Here is a 22,432-nt window from a genome sequence, read left to right on the forward strand (position 1 = left end):
AAGGCACGACTTCTACTGGCACAGGGCTCTTAAGGAAGACCAGATGTCTCTGGGGACACGACTGTGTGTGTGTGTGTGGGGGGGAGGTTCTGGGGTGAAGTTTCCCCAAGGTACAGATTTAGGATCAGCTTCCCCTCCCCAATCCTTAACCTTAACCATTAGTGGGGAAAATGAAAAGCTGACCCGAGATCAGCAACCAGGGGGCCACCAGAGGAATGCTGGGTAATATGCCCTCTTTTCTCCACCCCCTTCATCCCCCCATAACCCAATCTGCTGCCATAACGCGTTTGTGTTTGTGTGTGTGTGTGTTTGTGTGTGTGTGCGTGCGTGCGTGCATATCTGTGTGTGCAGTAGTATATTATTGTAGATGTTTATGTACAATGTCTGCAATTCAGCATCTCAACCTAAGCAAGAACCCACTTTTGGCACAGAGCAGCATGCTTCCTGTTGGTTAAAGGGGTGTGCTGCCCAAATGTAAACAAGTCATTTAGAGGCACTTGAAGTAAATGAAATGAGTCAACCTAAAGTCACATTAAACTAAGATGTGTGTCCTCTGCTTACATTTTCAAATAAGCTTTTTAAGAAGCCGTATCCCTGTGAGGCTCAGAGGCTGATTACATGTTGAGATGATGAGAGTTGAAGCCCTCTCTCTCTGTTCAGTTCATCACAATTAAATGACTCTCTTAGAAGAACTGCAGCATATGAATACAACTCTACACAACTGAAGGCGTTTGTCATACTGATGCAAATGAAGTGCCCTTTGCGTTGTTAACAAACCCCATTTCTAATCCTGCCAATAAGAGTGTGTGCGTCTGTGTGTGCGTCTGTGTGTGTGTCTGTGTGTGTTAAACAGGATGGTATATTGTTGGAGGATTCTGTAATCTCACTATGCTAAGGAAATTAATTCTAATTAAGGCTAAGAGCAAGCAGGCGAAGCAAAGGGCGAGGAGGAGTGGGGGGTGAAGTGTGTTTGTGTGTGAGTGTTTGAATGTGTGTTTTTAAGAAAAAGCTAGCAGTCCTTGGTCTATGTGTGGTTAATAGCCTCATAATCACAGTGTGGTCATGTTGCGGTCGCCTACCTAGCGAGCGGTCCCTGGTTTGGTTGGTGGAGCGCACTACGGGCAGGCTGGCACGGGAGCGGCTGCCTCTGGTGAAGGCAGAGGGGGCATCAGCCTCTGACATGGTGTCCAGAGACTCCAGAGAGGCCAGGGAGAGGTGCTCAGGCTGCTCCCCTACAATGGAGCTGCTGGGGCCGTGCGCAGGGCTTCTGCACTGGGGGGGAGGAGGAAGAGAAAGAGGGTAAATTAGAGGGGTCATGATACACAGGAATAGGGTTGGAAAAACTCTGGTAACTTTGAAAGTTTACCGGAATATTGCAACCCTACATAGGAAACGAACACAAACGGAAACACAATTATTGTAGGACAATTTTGTCCATCAAAAACCAGCACAACACTGTGCTGCAAGCACCATTCTTCAACTAACAAAGCCATCTGAACCACACGATAGTGTTAATGCTTTTTTCTAAAGCTGCATTATGCAGAAATCACTCCGCCAATTCCCTGGTTGCTTAATTTCAATTTATGTGACAAAACAAGCATGTATATCATTCCATCTAAACTGTACCATCTAAACCGCTGTATTTTGAGGTGTCTGAAGCTGGTGTACAAAACTGAAAGTTAAAGAACGGGAAGCATAGCAATAGTGCACTTAGAACAGATTTGCCGCTTCTTAGACTTGCTCTCAATGAGAATGACGGATCTATAACTAACATTTCTAGGTGAATTTGGTCAGGTCGCCCAAAAAGTTACATATTGCAGCTTTAAGAGAAAGACAAGCTTTTTAACTACAATGTTAACACAGTGAAAACCCCAGTGTCATTTTTTGACTCCCAGCCATGCATTCCAGTCTATTTGGGTGTAATTTGTTTGCATCAATGCAGATAGCAGACACACAGACTGACACCACCTGCTATACACACACACACGTGTTAGTTGGGATGCAGACAGAGCCACATGTCCAGGCATGATGCAGATAAGATACTCCCTGTTGTATTTTCACACTATGATTTTCCATGTTGCAGCTGCTAAAAAACAAACAAGACCAGCGGTCCCTAAGCCTTATCATGCATGTTTCTCTCTTGCCAAGCCTCACACAACTTGAAGGGTTAATACCCACACTACCATGCTTTTTTTTTTGCTTATGGTGCAGGTAGTTACAGGCCCAAAATCGACATTGTAGAAAAAAATGCACAAATAACTCCAGCGCGCGCCATTTTTCTTTCCGGTCAGAGATCTTTTTCAAGCTTCGCACAACAACCGAGGGGAAAGGGTGTAGTGAGGGTGATTAAAGTCACCAATGAGTCCACCAGGCAGGCAGTCCTGTGGGCCTGGCAGAGTAATAGAGAATGTGGAGCTCATTGAGGATCTTGGTAGTGTTGTAGGGTGTGCCAGGCTGACAGTGTGACTAACACGGAGAGGAGAGTACACAGAGAGACCTTTATCAAGCTAATGGCTCCACGGACACAGCCAGGTTAACTACACAGTCATTGCGCACACGCACACGCATAAACACACACACAAAGCACTCTGAAAGGTGATGGTGAGTGTGGGGAGAGGGGAGAGGGGGGAAGGGGAAGCGGTGGGGCAGTAATTTGCATGTGCTGGATACCCCCACCCCACGGCCCTTTGACTAATGTGGACAGTGTTTTTGGCAGGAGTACACAGATCAGGTGAGGGGAGGTGGAGAGGGCAGGAGAGGTCAACACACACACACACAGGCCAGTTGTGATGCAGACAGAGCCACACGCCAAGTCATGATGCAGATAAGATAAAAGGCAGACTAACTGTGTGGGGCAATTGGATTTTCAGCAAGTACCTCTGAATGTCAAGCTCAGAATGGAGAGAAGACAACATGCCCTGTAATGACTGATGAGAGAGAGAGAGAGAGAGAGAGAGAGAGAGAGAGAGAGAGAGAGAGAGAGGAAGGAAGGAAGAAGCAGGGAAGTGGGGAAGGGGAGAGATCGAGGAGAGGCAGATGGTCATCCAACATATCAAGAAACACAGCAATGTGAACAGAACAGAAAAGGTCACAATCGGAAATGCTCCTGTGTGTCCGATACGTGTGCGATCATCTGGTTTGGGAGCGAGATGATAGCGTACTGTGCAGTATCTGCTCTCCAGCAGCTCCAACATAACAACTGCCTAATCCCTTGCTTTAAATAGCTGTGTGATTGTTTTGAATAGTCATCACTCTTCTCACCAGCGCCCTCGTTATTATCCAGACTAGCTCTGTGCTGAGTCACCGTATGATATTGTTGACTTGATAAGACGCGTAACCTTCGGTGTCACCACCACAGGCGGGACCTGTCACCTGACACAGCAGCAGCATCCTCTGTCCATATCTGGTCAAAGGGTAGTGCACTACATAGGGAATAGGGTGTAATTTGGCACGCTGACTGAGCGCTGGGAACACCAACTCCATTAGAATACGCTTACTCCATCTATTTTGAGTAGATAGTTAAGGTCCTTTATATGCATGGCCCAGGATGAGTCACGTGGAGGGTCAGGTTCCATTGACGTGTCATCCGAAACCATGATGCATGCTCTGTAAATTGAACCGAATTGTAATTATTTATGAGTTTACCCAATTATGTTGAGGTAGATACAGTACCAGGCTGCTACTCTGAAAACCAGGCAGTGTTATACAGTATACAGAACATGCGGCACGTGGTAGAATACTTACTGAGGCTGAGCAGAACGGAGCGAGATGCTTGAGCCAATCAAGGCTCTTCAGTGGGATTGTATTATGTGGATAAAATGGAAGATAGACCTACCACCTCTCTGGGGATAGTGGTGAAGGAGTTTACACACAACACCAAATGATAAGGTGTCCATCGGATGAGCTTAGCAGGTTATTTCCTCCCCCGCACACACAGACACACACTCTCTCTCTCTGGCAGGTGCTCTACTTGGCACCCCTCTATCACAGAAAAGACACTTCCGGTTCCCGCTGAAACCACTTCCTGTCATGGCTACAGATAGTGAAAACCACGGTTTAACCTATGATTACAACCGCCTGCCTACCTGCTGTTAGACACATCGACCCGGTCACGGCTGGGAGGAGAGACCTAAATTCCACATATAACTTTGTGTGGCTTAGTTAGGTATGACAGTCAAGGGTAACCACAGTGCACTTACTATTTTAACGCTGAGTATCATATCATATTTAGATCCTTTACTGCACAACAGACATGAAACGCGTAAACACACATGGCACTGAGAAGTGAGCCAGTGTCATACAGACATAAATACAATTCTCACTTGTAAAGATATGTAGAAGTTACTGTGAAATTGATGAACAAAAAAAATATATAAGACAATTATTGAAGTACTTCAATGTTGATGATTTTGTCAGGGGTTCTCAAAGAGGTACTGCAGGGGGTCTGTGGACAGATCTCCCCCAAAAATGTTTTACATTTCATTTTTTAATGAACATTACTAACAACAGCTAAAACTAATTTTGGCCAAGGGATCCGTGGAATAAGTTTAGAGGGTGTAATATAATAGAATGTAATATTATTCATCAAAAATGTATGTTCTTAACCCTGGGCAACATGGGCCTGGGAGGCTCACAGGGATATTGGTATCCACAGTATCAATTTCAACTCAATACTTTACAAATTTGATTTAAAAAAAAAATTCTTTACATAAATGACCTGTAATTCAAGTTAAAACTGCACAGTTTTCTCTCTGAAAAATGTTCCTTCCCAGAGCCCGAGAGTTGGTTCGTCCGGCCACGCACTTTCGAAGTCAGAGTAAAACTCCTTTTATGCTATTTTTATCTCACTTGAGTTGTGTTCTGATTTTGTGATTTTCTATCACAAAAGGGGTCCACGGCCCCAAAAAATTAGAAAATCTTTGGATTATGTAGCCTGACTACTCACACTAAATTCTTCCCCTGCTCTGTCTTTCGATAAATACTTTAGTCTGAGACTGCCATCATGGAAGTAATTTGTGGTGACGAGGGGCGATGTACAAAACAAAATCATCAGCGACTGGAACGTCTCTAACCAATCAGACTCTCAAAGCCAATGACACATTTTCAAACCGCCCCTTTACCCACATGTTCTCACTCTGGCCCAAGCCATCGGTTTCTGGACCAATCGGATGGCCCCGAATGTGTTCGCATTCAGTGAAGGGTCGGGAATGTACTCAGATCCAGACTCATTGCGGAAAAGAAGCTAACGTCCACGGGCGTGGCGTAGCGTTTGGCCAGGCAAATGATTATGACCTTTGGGAAGAAATTAATCAAACACATTCAGTCTGAATAGCATTACAATATCAAGGTCATTTAATATAATTATGATATTATTCCGTGAGAACATGTTCTGTTCTCACCTGACTTCAAAGTCTATACAGAAGAATGAATCACGAGGTATAAAAAAAAAATGCTTGGGCGTGCCTTTGAGTTGCAGTTTCTCCAATGTTCCCGTTTTATTTCGAAAATGGTTTCCCGAGGCAGGGTCCATTGGGCTTTGACGCACATAAAGGTGTTTGATGTCTGATGCGTTGTTATACTGAATGACATTGAATACATTCCTTTTTTTAATAAATGTCTTTATTACTCTAGCGCCGTCAAATGTAAGCATTGGTTTAGCTGCTATACATTAGTTTTACTGGCTCTTTACTGATTTAGCTAAATTGAGATTTTTTTATAGTAGCATTTTACTTTGTGTGTGTGTGCGTGTGTGGATGGGTGGGTGTGTGTGTGTGCACTCTGACTCTTTGTTCTTTGTTCCAGGAAAGCTGACCTGTATCCAGGACATCCTACTACTGTCATTCACGGAACAACGGTCCGACGTGCTGCCATCAAAGGTAAAAGTCAGGTCTGTGTGCACAGAGCCAGTGGCGGGTATACTGCTTTTCAAAAGTGTCAAATCAGGTACATTTTTGGTTCATAAAGCCGAAGAACATTTTCTGGATTCACAAACTATCAGATATTCCACAAAAAAAAAACGTATGGATGAAAAGCCAAGATAAAACACAAAATTCCATAAGATTGTCTAAACATCTGGCCCTGACACATACATTAAAGGAAAAGTCCACTCAAAAATGACCTTTTGGTCGTTTTTTCGTCAGTCCACTATTGATACAGTCCCAAAATGTTTTGCATGTCAGCAGTCAGGTTTTCAAGATATTGGACTTTCAAGAAGCAAAGTGTCACCTGCCACATCATCACGATGATGCGTTTTGCTTTAAGATTGTGTGTCTTGGTTTCAGCCAGACGAGCAGATGTACAGTACAGTGCCAAGACGTGGTGATTCAATTGAATTATGATAGTTAAAAATAATCACTGCTTCTATCAAAGACTTGCTGTGGCAGCCAATTCATGGAGAATATAGTCATGCCTGCCAGGGGGCTGGACTGATTTCTGCGAAACAGAATCAACTTCACAAGTAACGTTTTCTAGTATTTGTTTAAGACCGCTTAAAGCACCAGGTGGTGTAGAGAATGACAGAAATAGGCAATGTCCAAAATCTGGCGTGCCTACTACTGACTTAAACTGCATACCGTGTACTAATCATACTACATACTATTTAGAACGTACCGTTTAGTAAAAACAATAATGCATTAAGCAACACGTACCAGCATACTAGGCTGAGAATTACTGAAAATGTGTCATCTAATGGGCAATTGCATTGATTCCCGCCATTGGTTCCATTGGGTACAGAGCGTCCCCTCAGCTGATTATCAGCTGTTGTCAAACATCAAGTCACGACTCTCTTTCTCAATAGTGTACAGCGAATTCTACTGGATGAAAAGTCGAAATTAGTAAAACACCCTGGCATTTAAAGCCTATTACATTTTAGAAATGGCACATACTGTAAAACATTGTTTTTTTTCCTTTCACATAACCAAAATGTCAAGGAATTATACTCTATTCGTTATTTATGAGTTGAATTAGAAACAAAGACATGACTAGTTAATATCTAGGTCTATTTTGGTGTATCACCCTCACTCTCACGCACACACACACACTTTTGCTTACCAAACTTCTCCTCTTTCAGACATTAAAGTGTGTGCAAAAGCTCATCAAGTTTAGGCCCCACACTGGTGATGTCAGCAATCCTTTTCACTTAAAGCAGAAATCCACTGGTTGTGGGCAGTCCCTATGTCACCCCACCTCTTGTGTTGTGTTTTCACTTTGAACGAAAACAAGGAGGCTGGTCGTACAATGCTCTGGGCTGGCATTCTGGGCAAGGTGTGCCTTTTCATTTACATTTACATTTAAGTCATTTAGCAGACGCTCTTATCCAGAGCGACTTACAGATCCCGCCCACTCAAATTACATTGGTAGAGAGAGAGGAAGTAGGAATTAACTTTCTACAGCCGCTAAAGATAAACGTAGCCGTCAAGCCACGAAGTTAACAGGCTAACTTGGTTATAAAGGCAACCCAGCAATGCCAACACTGATCTGAACAGGAGAACCGTGGCCATTTCTTTGTCCCTCTTCAGAAAAATTACAGTGATATGAAATAATTAAAGATTGCTTGCGTCCCTGAGCTGAGAGCATGTTTATTTTCTGAAGCAGAAGTCTCACAGGGCGGCGGGTGAGTGATAACAGCAACACAGAAGCCAGGTACCGAGAGACAAATGCAGCAAGTTACAGATGTAGGATCTTAATTTGATCACTCTTTTGTTGCTAAGAATTTTCTTGCACAGCAGAAGATGCAAACTTGTAGTGTATTTGAGTTTTAAAAAGGCTTCTAAAGTTTGTCCTTTCCACTTTGAAATTTCAGACTTTGATTTGCCCTAACGAAAAACGTATCAACCTCTTCAAAAATGTCCATTAATTATAATTTCCTGTTGCTGCAGGATTATTTTCCTGCTGTAGCAAACTGGCTCAAATTAAGATCCTACATCTGTAACTTGAACCTTGCACAAACCGAAGAGACACAGTCCTTTAATAACTATACATCTATGTGTTAACCCTGTCCAATCTGAGCCACTCTGTTATCTGTACGTCTACATGGTCCATGCAGCTACAACAGGGCAGACGTTCAGCTAGACATGGTAAACCCAAAAAGTTTTGCTGAATACGTGACCTGACCAGGAAGAATGCAAGACCTGTTAGACACTGTATGGCTCACAACCAAACACACCATGGCAAACACACCATGGCAAACACACCACTCACTACTCTAAAGACAGTGGTCTGAATTCCCAGATCATCTCAGAGATGGCTGCATTTGGGTACAGTGCAGCTCAGGTTGCGTACCAAATGCTACTTCCTATATAGTGCAATACTTTTGGCCAGAGCACCATGGGGAATAGGGTGCCATTTGGGACGTTGACCCAGTGTTAATAACATTATACACCAGAATCCCCTTGTCATCCCTTCCCATTCATTACGTCTGTGTCCTCCTCCCTACGACATTCCACCTTTAATCCCCCTACGTCCAAATCCTCAGATGACCTCCTCTAGACAGAGTGCCAGCCTGGCCTGGACAGGGCTGGCTAATTGGTTCGTTAAAAGGGGTCGGACTTCACAGTATCAACAATCAAAGCCAATCACGCGTTCTATAGAGAAAGCCCCGCTACGTGGTGTTCAGGCGGTTTGCACATGAAAGCATGCCAAATTCCTCGGCTATTCCTTTCTTGTAGTCCAAGCAGACAGAGCAGATGGAATATAAAACCCTTACATGTCGGTCAGTAAATACGTTTTCATGGCAAAATGACTGAAGTAGGAGTTGTAAGTCCAACAGGATAGAGCACATACAGTAGATCAAATCAAATCAAATCAAATTTATTTATATAGCCCTTCGTACATCAGCTGATATCTCAAAGTGCTGTACAGAAACCCAGCCTAAAACCCCAAACAGCAAACAATGCAGGTGTAAAAGCACGGTGGCTAGGAAAAACTCCCTAGAAAGGCCAAAACCTAGGAAGAAACCTAGAGAGGAACCAGGCTATGTGGGGTGGCCAGTCCTCTTCTGGCTGTGCCGGGTAGAGATTATAACAGAACATGACCAAGATGTTCAAATGTTCATAAATGACCAGCATGGTCGAATAATAATAAGGCAGAACAGTTGAAACTGGAGCAGCAGCACAGTCAGGTGGACTGGGGACAGCAAGGAGTCATCATGTCAGGTAGTCCTGGGGCACGGTCCTAGGGCTCAGGTCCTCCGAGAGAGAGAGAAAGAAAGAGAGAATTAGAGAGAGCATATGTGGGGTGGCCAGTCCTCTTCTGGCTGTGCCGGGTGGAGATTATAACAGAACGTGGCCAAGATGTTCAAATGTTCATAAATGACCAGCATGGTTGAATAATGCATTCAGAATAGATGCATTCAGAGGTTGAGTAGCTACTTTGTTTACTATGTATGTCCCTCTATCCTTCTGCAGTCATAAGATCTAGAGTCCAGAGATAGTGGCTACCTTCACAATGGGTTAGCTGTGTGAACGTGCCTCCAATCAGAGATGGTGGCTACATTCACAATGGGTTAGCTGTGTGAACATCCCTCCAATCAGAGGTTAGGCTGTGTCCCAAATGATACCCTACTCCCTCATAGGTTACTATTCAAGCAGTCAACTTACGACAAATACTGAATCCCTACTATCTCAATAGCAACCTATGCATTAGAGGCATACGTGCTCAAAGACCATAGCTACAATCCTGATTATACGCATGAGAGTTTAAATGTAACTCCCAGTTAGAAGACATTTAATAGAATTATATAGAATCGATGATATTTACAGTAATTAACAGCACAGTTAATAACACCCTCATTCAGAGCTTTCCAAATCCTAGTCTAGTGGAAACTCCCCTGGTCTGGTCTGAACTGAACACACACACACTTCCTGCTCTGTTATTCTAGACCCGCTGTTCTGTTCTCATCTGGATGGATGGTGGTGACTCCCCTTCGGCAGCCAAGGCAACCCAGGACAAACTCACATGGAAGTCCTATCACCACCATGGTGTCAGGGGAGAGCAGCCAAGGGAAGTGTATGTGGAGAGCCAGGACATACAGTGGATCACACACACACACACACACACACACACACACACACGCACACACGCACACACTACTCAAAATCAACACCCATCTGTAAAAACGTCTGACTTGTGCAACAAAGAAAGATGTATCTTTGTGCACTGAGAAGAGATCTATCTCTGAGCAGTAATGGATTTACAAGTTTGGCAGTGTGTTTCAGCAAAAATGAATAGCCTCGAAAAAGTTCCCTTTGATCTCTATAGCCTCCCGTCTCATAGAAACAGGTCTTGAGGGAAGGAAGAAGACAGAAAGATGACATCGGTCTCCAGAACAGATAAGACCTCAGCCTGGTCGGCCTGGCTAACCCTCGGGGTCCCTGTCACTGGTAATACTGACAACTTAATCAGTCTCTCTCAGAAACAGACTGAAGCAGTTCCAGCAAATGACAGATGGTCCTTTAACCCAGGGGGCCGGTATAAAATTGGTGTTTTGCACATAATGATCATTATTTGGCCAATAGTCGTGGCCTTGAGGGGGGAAAAAATGGGCCAGTGTTTGGAAAATCCCAGGCCGATTTCTGGTCCCAGTCCCCCCCTGGTCACTCCTTGGGCAGGATGAGACAGAGACCCTAACCACAACCACGGTATATACCGAATACTGGGGTGTCTGGAAATAGCCACGGGATGGTTTTTCAATACTGTCAATACCGTTGGAACAATTTAATGAATTTTCAATACATTTGTATATTTAAATAAATACCTGCAGTCGACTTGCAATATGTCAGGAGATAAAGCAGATCGCGCTCTTCATTTCAACTGTCACATTATTTTACATTATGAAGCTTACTGTAGTTCCCCAGAACAGTTGAGCCAGTCACGTGTTTGTTTGTAAATAGCACAACGGGAGAAAGCGGGAGCAGGTGAGTCCTGATTTGAATTGACAGGGGGTCGCGTTTAATATGGAAAGTCCAACAGTGTTTTTTTTTGTCTGTAGGCAGGGATCAACAAAATGAGTCGTGGTCAGCTTTTCCGAAAGGAGAGCGGGGCAGGGCCTTATATGCGTCGCGGAAATTGGAATAGCAATGATCCAAGGGTTTTCCAGCCCTGGTTGCGCAATCGATATGCTGATAAAATTTAGGGAGTCTTGTTTTCAGATTAGCCTTGTTAAAATCCCCAGCTACAATGAATGCAGCCTCCGGATAAATGGATTCCAGTTTGCAAAGAGTCAAATAAAGTTCGTTCAGAGCCATCGATGTGTCTGCCTGGGGGGGAATATATACGGCTGTGATTATAATCGAAGAGAATTCCCTTGGTATATTGTTGTGGCCACACCACGTCACGTTAACCATGAAGCATATGCCCCCGCCCCTCTTCTTACCAGAAAGATGTTTGTTTCTGTCGGCGCGATGCGTGGAGAAACCAGCTGGCTGCACCGACTCCGATAGCGTCTCTCCAGTGAGCCATGTTTCCGTGAAGCAAAGAACGTTACAGTCTCTGATGTCCCTCTGGAATGCTACCCGTGGTCTGATTTCATCAACCTTGTTGTCAAGAGACTGGACATTGGCGAGGAGAATGCTAGGGAGTGGTGCACGATGTGCACGTCTCCGGAGTCTGACCAGAAGACCGCTTCGTTTCCCCCTTTTACGAAGTCGTTTTTTTGGGTCGCCGGCTGGGATCCATTCCGTTGTCCTGGGTGAAAGGCAGAACACAGGATCCGCTTCGCGAAAGTCATATTCTTGGTCGTACTGATGGTGAGTTGACGCTGCTCTTATGTTCAGTAGTTCTTCTCGACTGTATGTAATGAAACCTAAGATGACCTGGGGTACCAATGTAAGAAATAACACGTAAAAAAACTGCATATTTTCCTAGGAACGCGAAGCGAGGCGGCCATCTCTGTCGGCGTCCAAACTCACCAAAAATGAGTTATATATATATATATATATATATATGTATAACTTTATGAGCTGGATTGCCTGTCTTATCAATATGTTTATTTTCGTTTGTGCTCGTTAGGATATTTAGCTAGCAGCCTCCACGGAAATGTGCTATCACTTGTGCTAATTTTGTTAGCATTCTGGTAATAGAAGGCCAATGGGTTTTATGAATTTTTTTGGGTACCCCCTTATGTACTAAACCGGTAATAGCATAAATCCTGGGATGAGAGGAGGACGGTATGAGGATATCAAAATCTGGATGCAGCCCAACCCTAATTCACCATAGTTTTACTACTAAATTGCAAGCATTTACCTTAATAGCAAGTTCATTTCCATTATGTTGCACAGTATTTAAGTTACACGAGAACAGAAATGTCTGAAAGGCTGGAGAAAGGTTGGATATAATACGAGGTCGTTAGTCAGGGGATACGGTGCTGCAGGGTCATTTAACTGCTACTGTTATTTACTGCTGCTTGCAACTGTCCTGCAACTTGGGGGTTATGCAAACCAGAGTTTTACAGGTTCTTTGCAGATCATTTACTCATTACTGTACTTTCCATGCACCCACACCCGACACTTGCATGCACACACACACACACCAAGTATTTGCTGACAGCGCTCTGGCATCACGTCCTGTCAAGACTTGCTCCTTAATGTCATAACATTAGCACAACATGATCCCTGCTGACGTTTCCGGCTTTCCCGTAATAACTGCACACACACACACACACACACACACACACACACACACACACACACACACACACACACACACACACACACACACACTCTCAGTCCTGTCATCCTCAACTGAACTTCTCCAGTCTCCAGAAAGTGTGTCCTGGCCAGTGTAACCATAAGCCTCTCTGGGTTCACTGATGAATCTGAAGATGGGAATATGGCTTGGAGCCTGTAGTCAGAAGTTCTCAGAACAAAGAAAGCCTTATCAAGCACATGCCCACAGCGCTGCTTGTTCTTTCAGGTCAAACACACACACACACATGTGCAGACACACATGCAGGCAAACACAAACCCAGACAGACACACACACAAATCACACGCGGGCACATAAGCACACACACCAGGGTTGTGGGTTCGTTGCATGGACAACGTAATCCAATATGTATGAACTGTAATTTCCATATTACTGTATCTTTAGGCCTATACATTAAAATACAGCAGACTGAAGACAGGGGAAAAGGTGATGAGAAATGTGAGATATTAGCTTGGTTACATAGCTAAGCAATATTTGATTAAATACACATTTGTTGGCCGTGCCTAATATGAAAAGTCGTCTTAGCATCACATCTCCCACATTCTCTCATAATTCATTTAACGCCTCGTCTGAGAATAAATCACCAGGTATGCGTCCCAAATGGCACCCTTTTCCCTATATAGTGCTCTACATTTGACTAGAGAGTGCCATTTGAGACAGAGCCTAGTTGTAGTTTCTTCAGAGTAAGGAAACATTGCAGGGGCCTGATCCCCATTATGAAGGTGTTATATTACATTTCCGTAGTTGCCACGGCGCTGTGAGGATGCCTAGGCAGAGAGCCTGTACGTATTTTTGCTATTTGTAAGTGTTAAAAAATATTTTTCTGGTGTTTTTGAGCAACGGATTTGCAGATTGACTGACAGGTCAACTCTTTTTTTGGCTTGGCTAACTAGCTGGAAAAAAGGCATCTGGACTAGAGGTCGACCGATTAATCGGAATGGCCGATTAATTAGGGCCGATTTCAAGTTTTCATAACAATCGGGGGGGGCGGGTGTACACCTTTATTTAACTAGGCAAGTCAGTTAAGAACACATTCTTATTTTCAATGACGGCCTAGGAACGGTGGGTTAACTGCCTTGTTCAGGGGCAGAACGACAGATTTTTACCTTGTCAGCTCCGGGATTCAATCTTGCAACCTTACAGTTAACTAGTCCAACGCACTAATCACCTGCCTCTCATTGCACTCCACGAGGAGCCTGCCTGTTACGCGAATGCAGTGGAAGCCAAGGTGTAAAAAACGATCAATCAATCAATCAATCATAATCACTAGTTAACTACACATGGTTACATTTACATTTACATTTAAGTCATTTAGCAGACGCTCTTATCCAGAGCGACTTACAAATTGGTGCATTCACCTTATGACATCCAGTGGAGCAGCCACTTTACAATAGTGCATCTAAATCTTTTAAGGGGGTGAGAAGGATTACTTTATCCTATCCTAGGTATTCCTTAAAGAGGTGGGGTTTCAGGTGTCTCCGGAAGGTGGTGATTGACTCCGCTGTCCTGGCGTCGTGAGGGAGTTTGTTCCACCATTGGGGGGCCAGAGCAGCGAACAGTTTTGACTGGGCTGAGCGGGAACTGTACTTCCTCAGTGGTAGGGAGGCGAGCAGGCCAGAGGTGGATGAACGCAGTGCCCTTGTTTGGGTGTAGGGCCTGATCAGAGCCTGGAGGTACTGAGGTGCCGTTCCCCTCACAGCTCCATAGGCAAGCACCATGGTCTTGTAGCGGATGCGAGCTTCAACTGGAAGCCAGTGGAGAGAGCGGAGGAGCGGGGTGACGTGAGAGAACTTGGGAAGGTTGAACACCAGACGGGCTGCGGCGTTCTGGATGAGTTGTAGGGGTTTAATGGCACAGGCAGGGAGCCCAGCCAACAGCGAGTTGCAGTAATCCAGACGGGAGATGACAAGTGCCTGGATTAGGACCTGCGCCGCTTCCTGTGTGAGGCAGGGTCGTACTCTGCGGATGTTGTAGAGCATGAACCTACAGGAACGGGCCACCGCCTTGATGTTAGTTGAGAACGACAGGGTGTTGTCCAGGATCACGCCAAGGTTCTTAGCGCTCTGGGAGGAGGACACAGTGGAGTTGTCAACCGTGATGGCGAGATCATGGAACGGGCAGTCCTTCCCGGGAGGAAGAGCAGCTCCGTCTTGCCGAGGTTCAGCTTGAGGTGGTGATCCGTCATCCACACTGATATGTCTGCCAGACATGCAGAGATGCGATTCGCCACCTGGTCATCAGAAGGGGGAAAGGAGAAGATTAATTGTGTGTCGTCTGCATAGCAATGATAGGAGAGACCATGTGAGGTTATGACAGAGCCAAGTGACTTGGTGTATAGCGAGAATAGGAGAGGGCCTAGAACAGAGCCCTGGGGGACACCAGTGGTGAGAGCACGTGGTGAGGAGACGGATTCTCGCCACGCCACCTGGTAGGAGCGACCTGTCAGGTAGGACGCAATCCAAGCGTGGGCCGCGCCGGAGATGCCCAACTCGGAGAGGGTGGAGAGGAGGATCTGATGGTTCACAGTATCGAAGGCAGCCGATAGGTCTAGAAGGATGAGAGCAGAGGAGAGAGAGTTAGCTTTAGCAGTGCGGAGCGCCTCCGTGATACAGAGAAGAGCAGTCTCAGTTGAATGACTAGTCTTGAAACCTGACTGATTTGGATCAAGAAGGTCATTCTGAGAGAGATAGCGGGAGAGCTGGCGAAGGACGGCACGTTCAAGGGTTTTGGAGAGAAAAGAAAGAAGGGATACTGGTCTGTAGTTGTTGACATCGGAGGGATCGAGTGTAGGTTTTTTTTCAGAAGGGGTGCAACTCTCGCTCTCTTGAAGACGGAAGGGACGTAGCCAGCGGTCAGGGATGAGTTGATGAGCGAGGTGAGGTAAGGGAGAAGGTCTCCGGAAATGGTCTGGAGAAGAGAGGAGGGGATAGGGTCAAGCGGGCAGGTTGTTGGGCGGCCGGCCGTCACAAGACGCGAGATTTCATCTGGAGAGAGAGGGAGAAAGAGGTCAGAGCACAGGGTAGGGCAGTGTGAGCAGAACCAGCGGTGTCGTTTGACTTAGCAAACGAGGATCGGATGTCTTCGACCTTCTTTTCAAAATGGTTGACGAAGTCATCTGCAGAGAGGGAGGGGGAGGGGGATTCAGGAGGGAGGAGAAGGTGGCAAAGAGCTTCCTAGGGTTAGAGGCAGATGCTTGGAATTTAGAGTGGTAGAAAGTGGCTTTAGCAGCAGCGACAGAAGAGGAAAATGTAGAGAGGAGGGAGTGAAAGGATGCCAGGTCCGCAGGGAGGCGAGTTTTTCTCCATTTCCGCTCGGCTGCCCGGAGCCCTGTTCTGTTGGTTGATGATATTACTAGTTTATCTAGCGTGTCCTGCGTTGCATATAATGGATGCAACGCAGGGGGATGATTAAACAAAAGCGCATTTGCGAAAAAAGCACAATCGTTGGACGACTGTACCGAACCATAAACACCAATGCCTTTCTTCAAATCAATACACAGAAGTATATCTTTTTTTAAACCTGCATATTTAGCTAAAATAAATCCAGGTTAGCAGGTAATGGTAGGCAGGTAATATTAACCAGGTGAAATTGTGTCACTTCTCTTGCGTTCATTGCACGCAGAGTCAGGGTATATGCAACAGTTTGGGCAGCCTGGCACATTGCGAACTAATTTACCAGAATTTTACGTAATTATGACATAACATTGAAGGTTGTAGAATGTAACAGGAATATTTAGATTTATGGATGCCACCTGTTAGATAAAATACCGAACGGTTCCTTATTTCACTGAAATAATAAACGTTTTGTTTTCGAAATGATAGTTTCCGGATTCGACCATAATAATTGTCATTATTACAAATAAATTTAAAAAATTGGCCGATTAATCGGCATCTGCTTTTATTTGGTCCTCCAATAATCGGTATCGGCGTTGAAAAATCATAATCGGTCGACCTCTAACCTGGACACGGTACCAGCTTTTTTCTTTCACCTGGCTGCCAGTTCCTGACCTTTTGAGAACATAATTTGAGGAGTCACCTTAAGCTTGAGAGTAAGGGGTGATACAGCAGTACCGAGGCAGAGGTCTCATATTGAGGACGACTGGCTACAATTCTGAACTTTGTCAGGTGAGCTTTTTGGCGCCCAGAGTTACTGAGGCATCAACCAAGTGGGTGTTACACCGAGTGGAAGAGGAGAAATCCAGTGTCTATACGACTTGCCCTCTACAAGATCATCAGCAGACCGCATCACCATCATCTACCATCCTCTGACCAGCTCCCTCCGCTTAAGCCATGAAACAGCCAGGAAAATAACCTCTCACTCAATATCGACAAAACAACAGGAGCTGATTGTGGACTTCAGGAACCAGCAGAGGGAGCACGCCCCTGTCCACATCGCCGGGACCGCAGTGGAGCAGGTGGAAAGCTTCAAGTTCCTTGGCATACACATCACTGATGATCTGAAATGGTCCACCTACACAGACAGTGTCGTGAAGAAGGCGCAACAGCGCAACCTCAGGAGGCTGAAGAAATGTGTCTTGTCACCTAAAACACTCACAAACGTTTACAGATGCACAATCAAGAGCATCCTGTCGGGCTGTATCACCGCCTGGTACGGCAACTGCACCGCCCTCAACCGCAAGGCACTCCAGAGGGTCACCAAGGGGCAAACTACCTGCCCTCCAGGACACCTACAGCACCCGATGTCACACGAAGGCCAAAAAGATCAACAAGGACAACAACCACCCGAGCAACTGCCTGTTCACCCCGCTATCATGCAGAAGGCGAGGTCAGTACAGGTGCATCAAAGCTGGGACCGAGAGACTGAAAAACAGCTTCTATCTCAAGGCCACCAAACTGTTAAACAGCCATCACTAGGCAGCTTCCACCCAGTTTACGTAACTCTGCACCTTACAGGCTGCTGCCCCATATACATAGACTTGAAATCACGGACCACTTTAATAATGGAACACTAGTCATTTTAATAATGTTTACATATTTTTGCTTTACTCATCTCATATGTATTTTCTGTATTCTATTCTACTGTATTTTAGTCTATTGCTCATCCTAATATTTATTATTTTACTTTTAGGTTGTGTGTATTGTGTGTGTTGTTGTGAATTGTTAGATCTTACTGCACTGTTAGAAACACGAGCATTTCGCTACACCCGAAATAAGATCTGCTACATTTGTATGTGACAAATCAAATTTGACTTGAACTGACCCTAACCACCGTAAGAGGATGCAGCATTCAAAGACTTGGCTAACCTGTCACGATACTGCATTTTTCTTTGTTTTTTTTTGCTCTTGAAGCACCGTGAGATTCTATGAAAAGTGCTATAGAAGTTTAATAAATTATTATTATTATTATTATTATTATTATTATTATGTGTCTTATTAATGCTCACTGGGAACCACTTGTACCCCTCTACTCTACCCACACCAAATGGGCGGGCAAAAGGGAACGAACAAACACACACAGCAGCACGAACACACATTCACAGACACACACTCTTGGTGGTCTTCTCATTAGGTCTGACATTACTTAACAAAATCTGTCAGATTTTTATTTCCTGTAATCGCAGCGCACGCACACACACACACACACACACACCTCCAGCTCTCTCGCTCACACACACACACACCTGCTGAGAGAGAACCTGTTATCAACACAGTCCTTCTCCAGTGACATCTGATACTGATTCTGGTGCTCAGCCAGCATCCAAAACATGATTTATTCCATATGAGAATGGGAAACAGATATGAACTCAAACACAGTGTAAACAAATAACCGTGTTGCTAGAGAGGCTTAGGGAAAACGTCTTTCCCTGCAGTGAGGTGCATCGACCGGTTTCACAAGCCATGATTCCAAGGCAACTCTGTACACGCCTTTATACAGTATATCAGGGATAGTCAACAGGTGGCAAGCAGGCCAGATCTGTCCCATTTATCAATTTAAGCTGTCCCTTTGATCAATTCTGAACACAAATTAAAATCGGCAAACACAATCCCCACAAAATAAGACGTTTAGTGGCAAAATATATGATGTATCCTAACACGTACAATCATACAGTGAGAAGTATAAAGTTGCCATTAAATCTACTGAGATTTATACTTTTAAATGCACACGCAGTAGGATCTAGGGCAACTATTAGGAGGAGCACAGCCATCCTGCCTCTCTGTGACTTCTAAGACATTGCAAATCATGTCACATCACAACCACTGTCAAATCAAATACAGTTTTACAGTATATCATCAATGATGTCATCCATAAAGCATTTTAAAACTTAACGTCCATGAAAATACCTTCTTCAAGTTCCCAGGAGTTTGTCAGTGGTGAAATCATCCTGCGTGCCTTCTCTCTCCTGACTGGGCGTCCTTTGAAGTTATTCAGCCACGCACCTTTGGCCCAAGGTGGAGTCCAGATGTTGGGCTTGGTGCATGCAGGGAGACGGGGGAGGTAGGGGAATGCCCCCCCCCCCCCCAAAAAAAGTAGCGCACTATATAGGAAATAGGGTGCCAGTTAAATATGGAGTCCATAGCGGTGAAACTGCCACGTCCGTTTGCGATATTTACAAACAAACAAAGACGTTACTTCAAAAAACGAACACCGTTTTTTTTCCTTCCCTCAAACACCATTGCACATGTGTGATAGAACAGCACAGTATGTACAACCATTTATTTATTTTACCACCATGCTGGATGGTCATTCCCTCACAATAAAAACAATAACAAAATCCGCCTGGGGTGGTGAGTGGTGCTGTTCTGCCTATCCCGGATTTCAGCCCACGAACAGTCAAAGTCATGAAATCGGATGATATTTGGATGAAACCAGATCAAAGTATGACGACTAAAGTATGAAAAACGACTGTTGCTTCTTCATTGATAAGAGTTTGATCATGAAGCTCCTGGTCCCCTCCCCCCCCATGTCAAACACTTGGATTCAGGAGGCGGGATTATTAAGGGGACAGGGTGCCGAAATTTGACTGTAAGGTGTCAGCAAATATAATGAAAAGTTGACACAATTCATCTATGGCAATGGTTCCCAAACTTTTTATAGTCCCGTACCCCCTTTAAACATTCTGCTGCATACCCCCCTCTAGCACCAGGGTCAGGGCACTCTCAAATTATGTTTTTTGCCATCATTGTAAGCCTGCCACACACACACTATACGATACATTTATTAAACATAAGAATGTGTATGAGTTTGTCACAACCCGGCTCGTGGGAAGTGACAAAGAGCTCTCATAGGACCAGGGCACAAATAATAATAATAAATCAATCATTTTGCTCTTTATTTCACCATCTTACATATAAAACCTTATTTGTTCATCAAAAATTGTGAATAACTCACCACAGGTTAATGAGAAGGGTGTGCTTGAAAGGATGCACATAACTCTGCAATGTTGGGTTGTATTGGAGAGAGTCTGTCTTTTCCCACACACAGTCTGTGCCTGTATTTAGTTATCATGCTAGTGAGGGCAGAGAATCAGCAGTTGGGTCATCCAAACAACCCAGGATTTTTAAGAATGTACGCCACTGCAAACAGAGCTGTTGTGTCTCGTTCCGTAGAATCATGCTACACGTGAAGATTAGCTGAAGCAGTCTGATTTAGGGACAGTTTGAAACTTACTGTGGTGGGGGTTGTTCAAACTAGGTGAGGGTTGTCTAACTTGTTTTTTTTTTCTTTGGAAAAAGTTGTGTGTTGTTTTATTGGGCACAGGGGAGGGTAGTGCATTTTTCTCTGGTTTACATTTGCTCTTTTGCAGGTTTTACTATATAATTTCTTCCATACTAGCCAAATCTCCTAATCTGCGTGCATGCGCCTCCCCTACTATATATCAAGGTGCTTTGGTACTTCCCTTTTTACTACGCTTTTCCGCATGCCAACTATACCACAGGTTAATATAGCCCTCCAGTCTAACTGTCTATCGTGCCCTCTATCCACAATTCATTGTAACAATAGTGTAATATCTCCATATCTGCAATAGAGGCTACCTAGCATCATATCACACATGAACCAATTTTCAATATAAGCAGAGCGGGCAGGTGCGTCATTGCACATCAAAGAACAAGTGCGTACATGAGACATGCAGCTCAAAAAGCTCCTCTGTTGATCTTGTTTAGGGACAATACAAATGATCCTACTTAGACTAGCCTACAACACCACAATGCAATGAATAATTGCATTATTGTTTTCAAGTGAGTAGAAAATTCTACTCTAGGCTGTAAACTGCAGTGAGAAAAAAACATTTGAATAACGGCGCAAAAGCCCTATGATTTTAAGATTTCACTCCATTTGGATCAGTTGTGGGTCTACTCTCGACAGTTTGGACACAGCAAAATCGTCAGTGTTCATGTCCTGGTGTAAGCAGGCTGTATCACAACCGGCCGTGATTGGGAGTCCCATAGGGTGGCGCACAATTGGCCCAGCGTCGTCCGGGTTTGGCCGGTGTAGGCCATCATTGTAAATAAGAATTGGTTCTTAACTGACTTGCCTAGTGAAAAAAAATGTATTGCATACTGGATATTTTATAGAATTCTAAATATAGCATCAACATTTCAAAAAAAATACCTGAGCATTGTCTGCAGCCGACTGATCGTAGTGTAATAAAAAAGTCAGGGAAAGCTCATCTGTGGTGGTCGGCGAACACTTAACCTTCTGGCCCGTAGCCCTGCGTGGCATCGACTGAGCCACAAAAGCATGCTGAAGTGACAAAGTCGATATCCACGTTTATAAACAGAGGGTCGCTACAGTTATTGTTATTTGTGGTCGTAAACATTATTTTGAGTTAGTTGTATGAGGAGGGAGGGTGTGCAATTTATTTTACAGTACAAGGTAAGGAAGGTCTTGTGAAAAGATTGTTAACGTTTGGGAGGCGGGGTGCATTTTGTTTGCATGTCTGTTGTTGTCTGTCTGGGGGTGTTATCAGGTCTGATCAGGTCTGGTTTTGTCAAAGAGGCTTAACCCCCAGCCCTCGTCGTGTCCCCCCTGTCCCTCAGGATTAAGCCCCGGCGCCAATCTATGGGTCACTTGTCCCCTCATTCGTGGGGTCGCACACCATCAACCTCCAACCCCAGCCCCCCACTTTAACCCCTCTAGGCCGGCAGGTCAATTCAATACCTGTCGTTAACCCCCCAAGCCCCTCGGACATCATTTGTTTCAGTCAGAAGAGCCTTTCGTATCTGAAAGTGGCACTTGTGGAGGAGTGGCTGGCGGAGCTGAGCAGAGACCATTAAATGGCCTCAGCTCCCGCCTCCTGTTCTGACAGCCGTCAAAACTGCTGAGAGAGGCTGATTAAAAACAGATGTCTGGACGGATGCCTGCTACACTGATGTGATTGTGTGAATCCAGACACACAGGAATAAGAGCCATGACAAAGTGGCACTTTACAAAAATACCTCAGTACCTCGGTTGGACGGTTTGTAGGAATGTATTACCTTGTCTCGTTTGAAACACAAGCTTTGAAACCGAGGGAGAAAGTCAAAATATACATCCAATATGGTTGCTTTAAAAAAATATATATTTTTTAAATATATATTTATTTTTTTTACCACCCTTTTTCTCCCCAATTTAATGGTATCCAGTAGTTACTATCTTGTCTCATTGCTACAACTCCCGTACAGGCTCGGGAGAGACGAAGGTCGAGAGCCATGCGTCCACCGAAACACAACCAAACACAACCAAGCCGCACTGCTTCTTAACACTGCGTGCATCCAACCCGGAAGCCAGC

The 22,432-nt window shown here is 44.7% G+C and overlaps 1 protein-coding gene across 1 annotated transcript in view; it reads right to left on the reverse strand.

Annotated features, from left to right (window-relative positions):
* Positions 1-22,432, reverse strand: part of LOC115130400 (sickle tail protein homolog) — a 185,546-nt gene that overhangs the window by 41,208 nt on the left and 121,906 nt on the right. The window contains 1 exon segment of the mRNA XM_029661513.2: positions 1,080-1,272. Within this exon segment, the coding sequence (XP_029517373.2) occupies positions 1,080-1,272 (193 nt within the window).

Source organism: Oncorhynchus nerka, linkage group LG6 (assembly GCF_034236695.1).
Source record: "Oncorhynchus nerka isolate Pitt River linkage group LG6, Oner_Uvic_2.0, whole genome shotgun sequence".
NCBI classification, from domain to species: Eukaryota; Metazoa; Chordata; class Actinopteri; order Salmoniformes; family Salmonidae; genus Oncorhynchus; species Oncorhynchus nerka.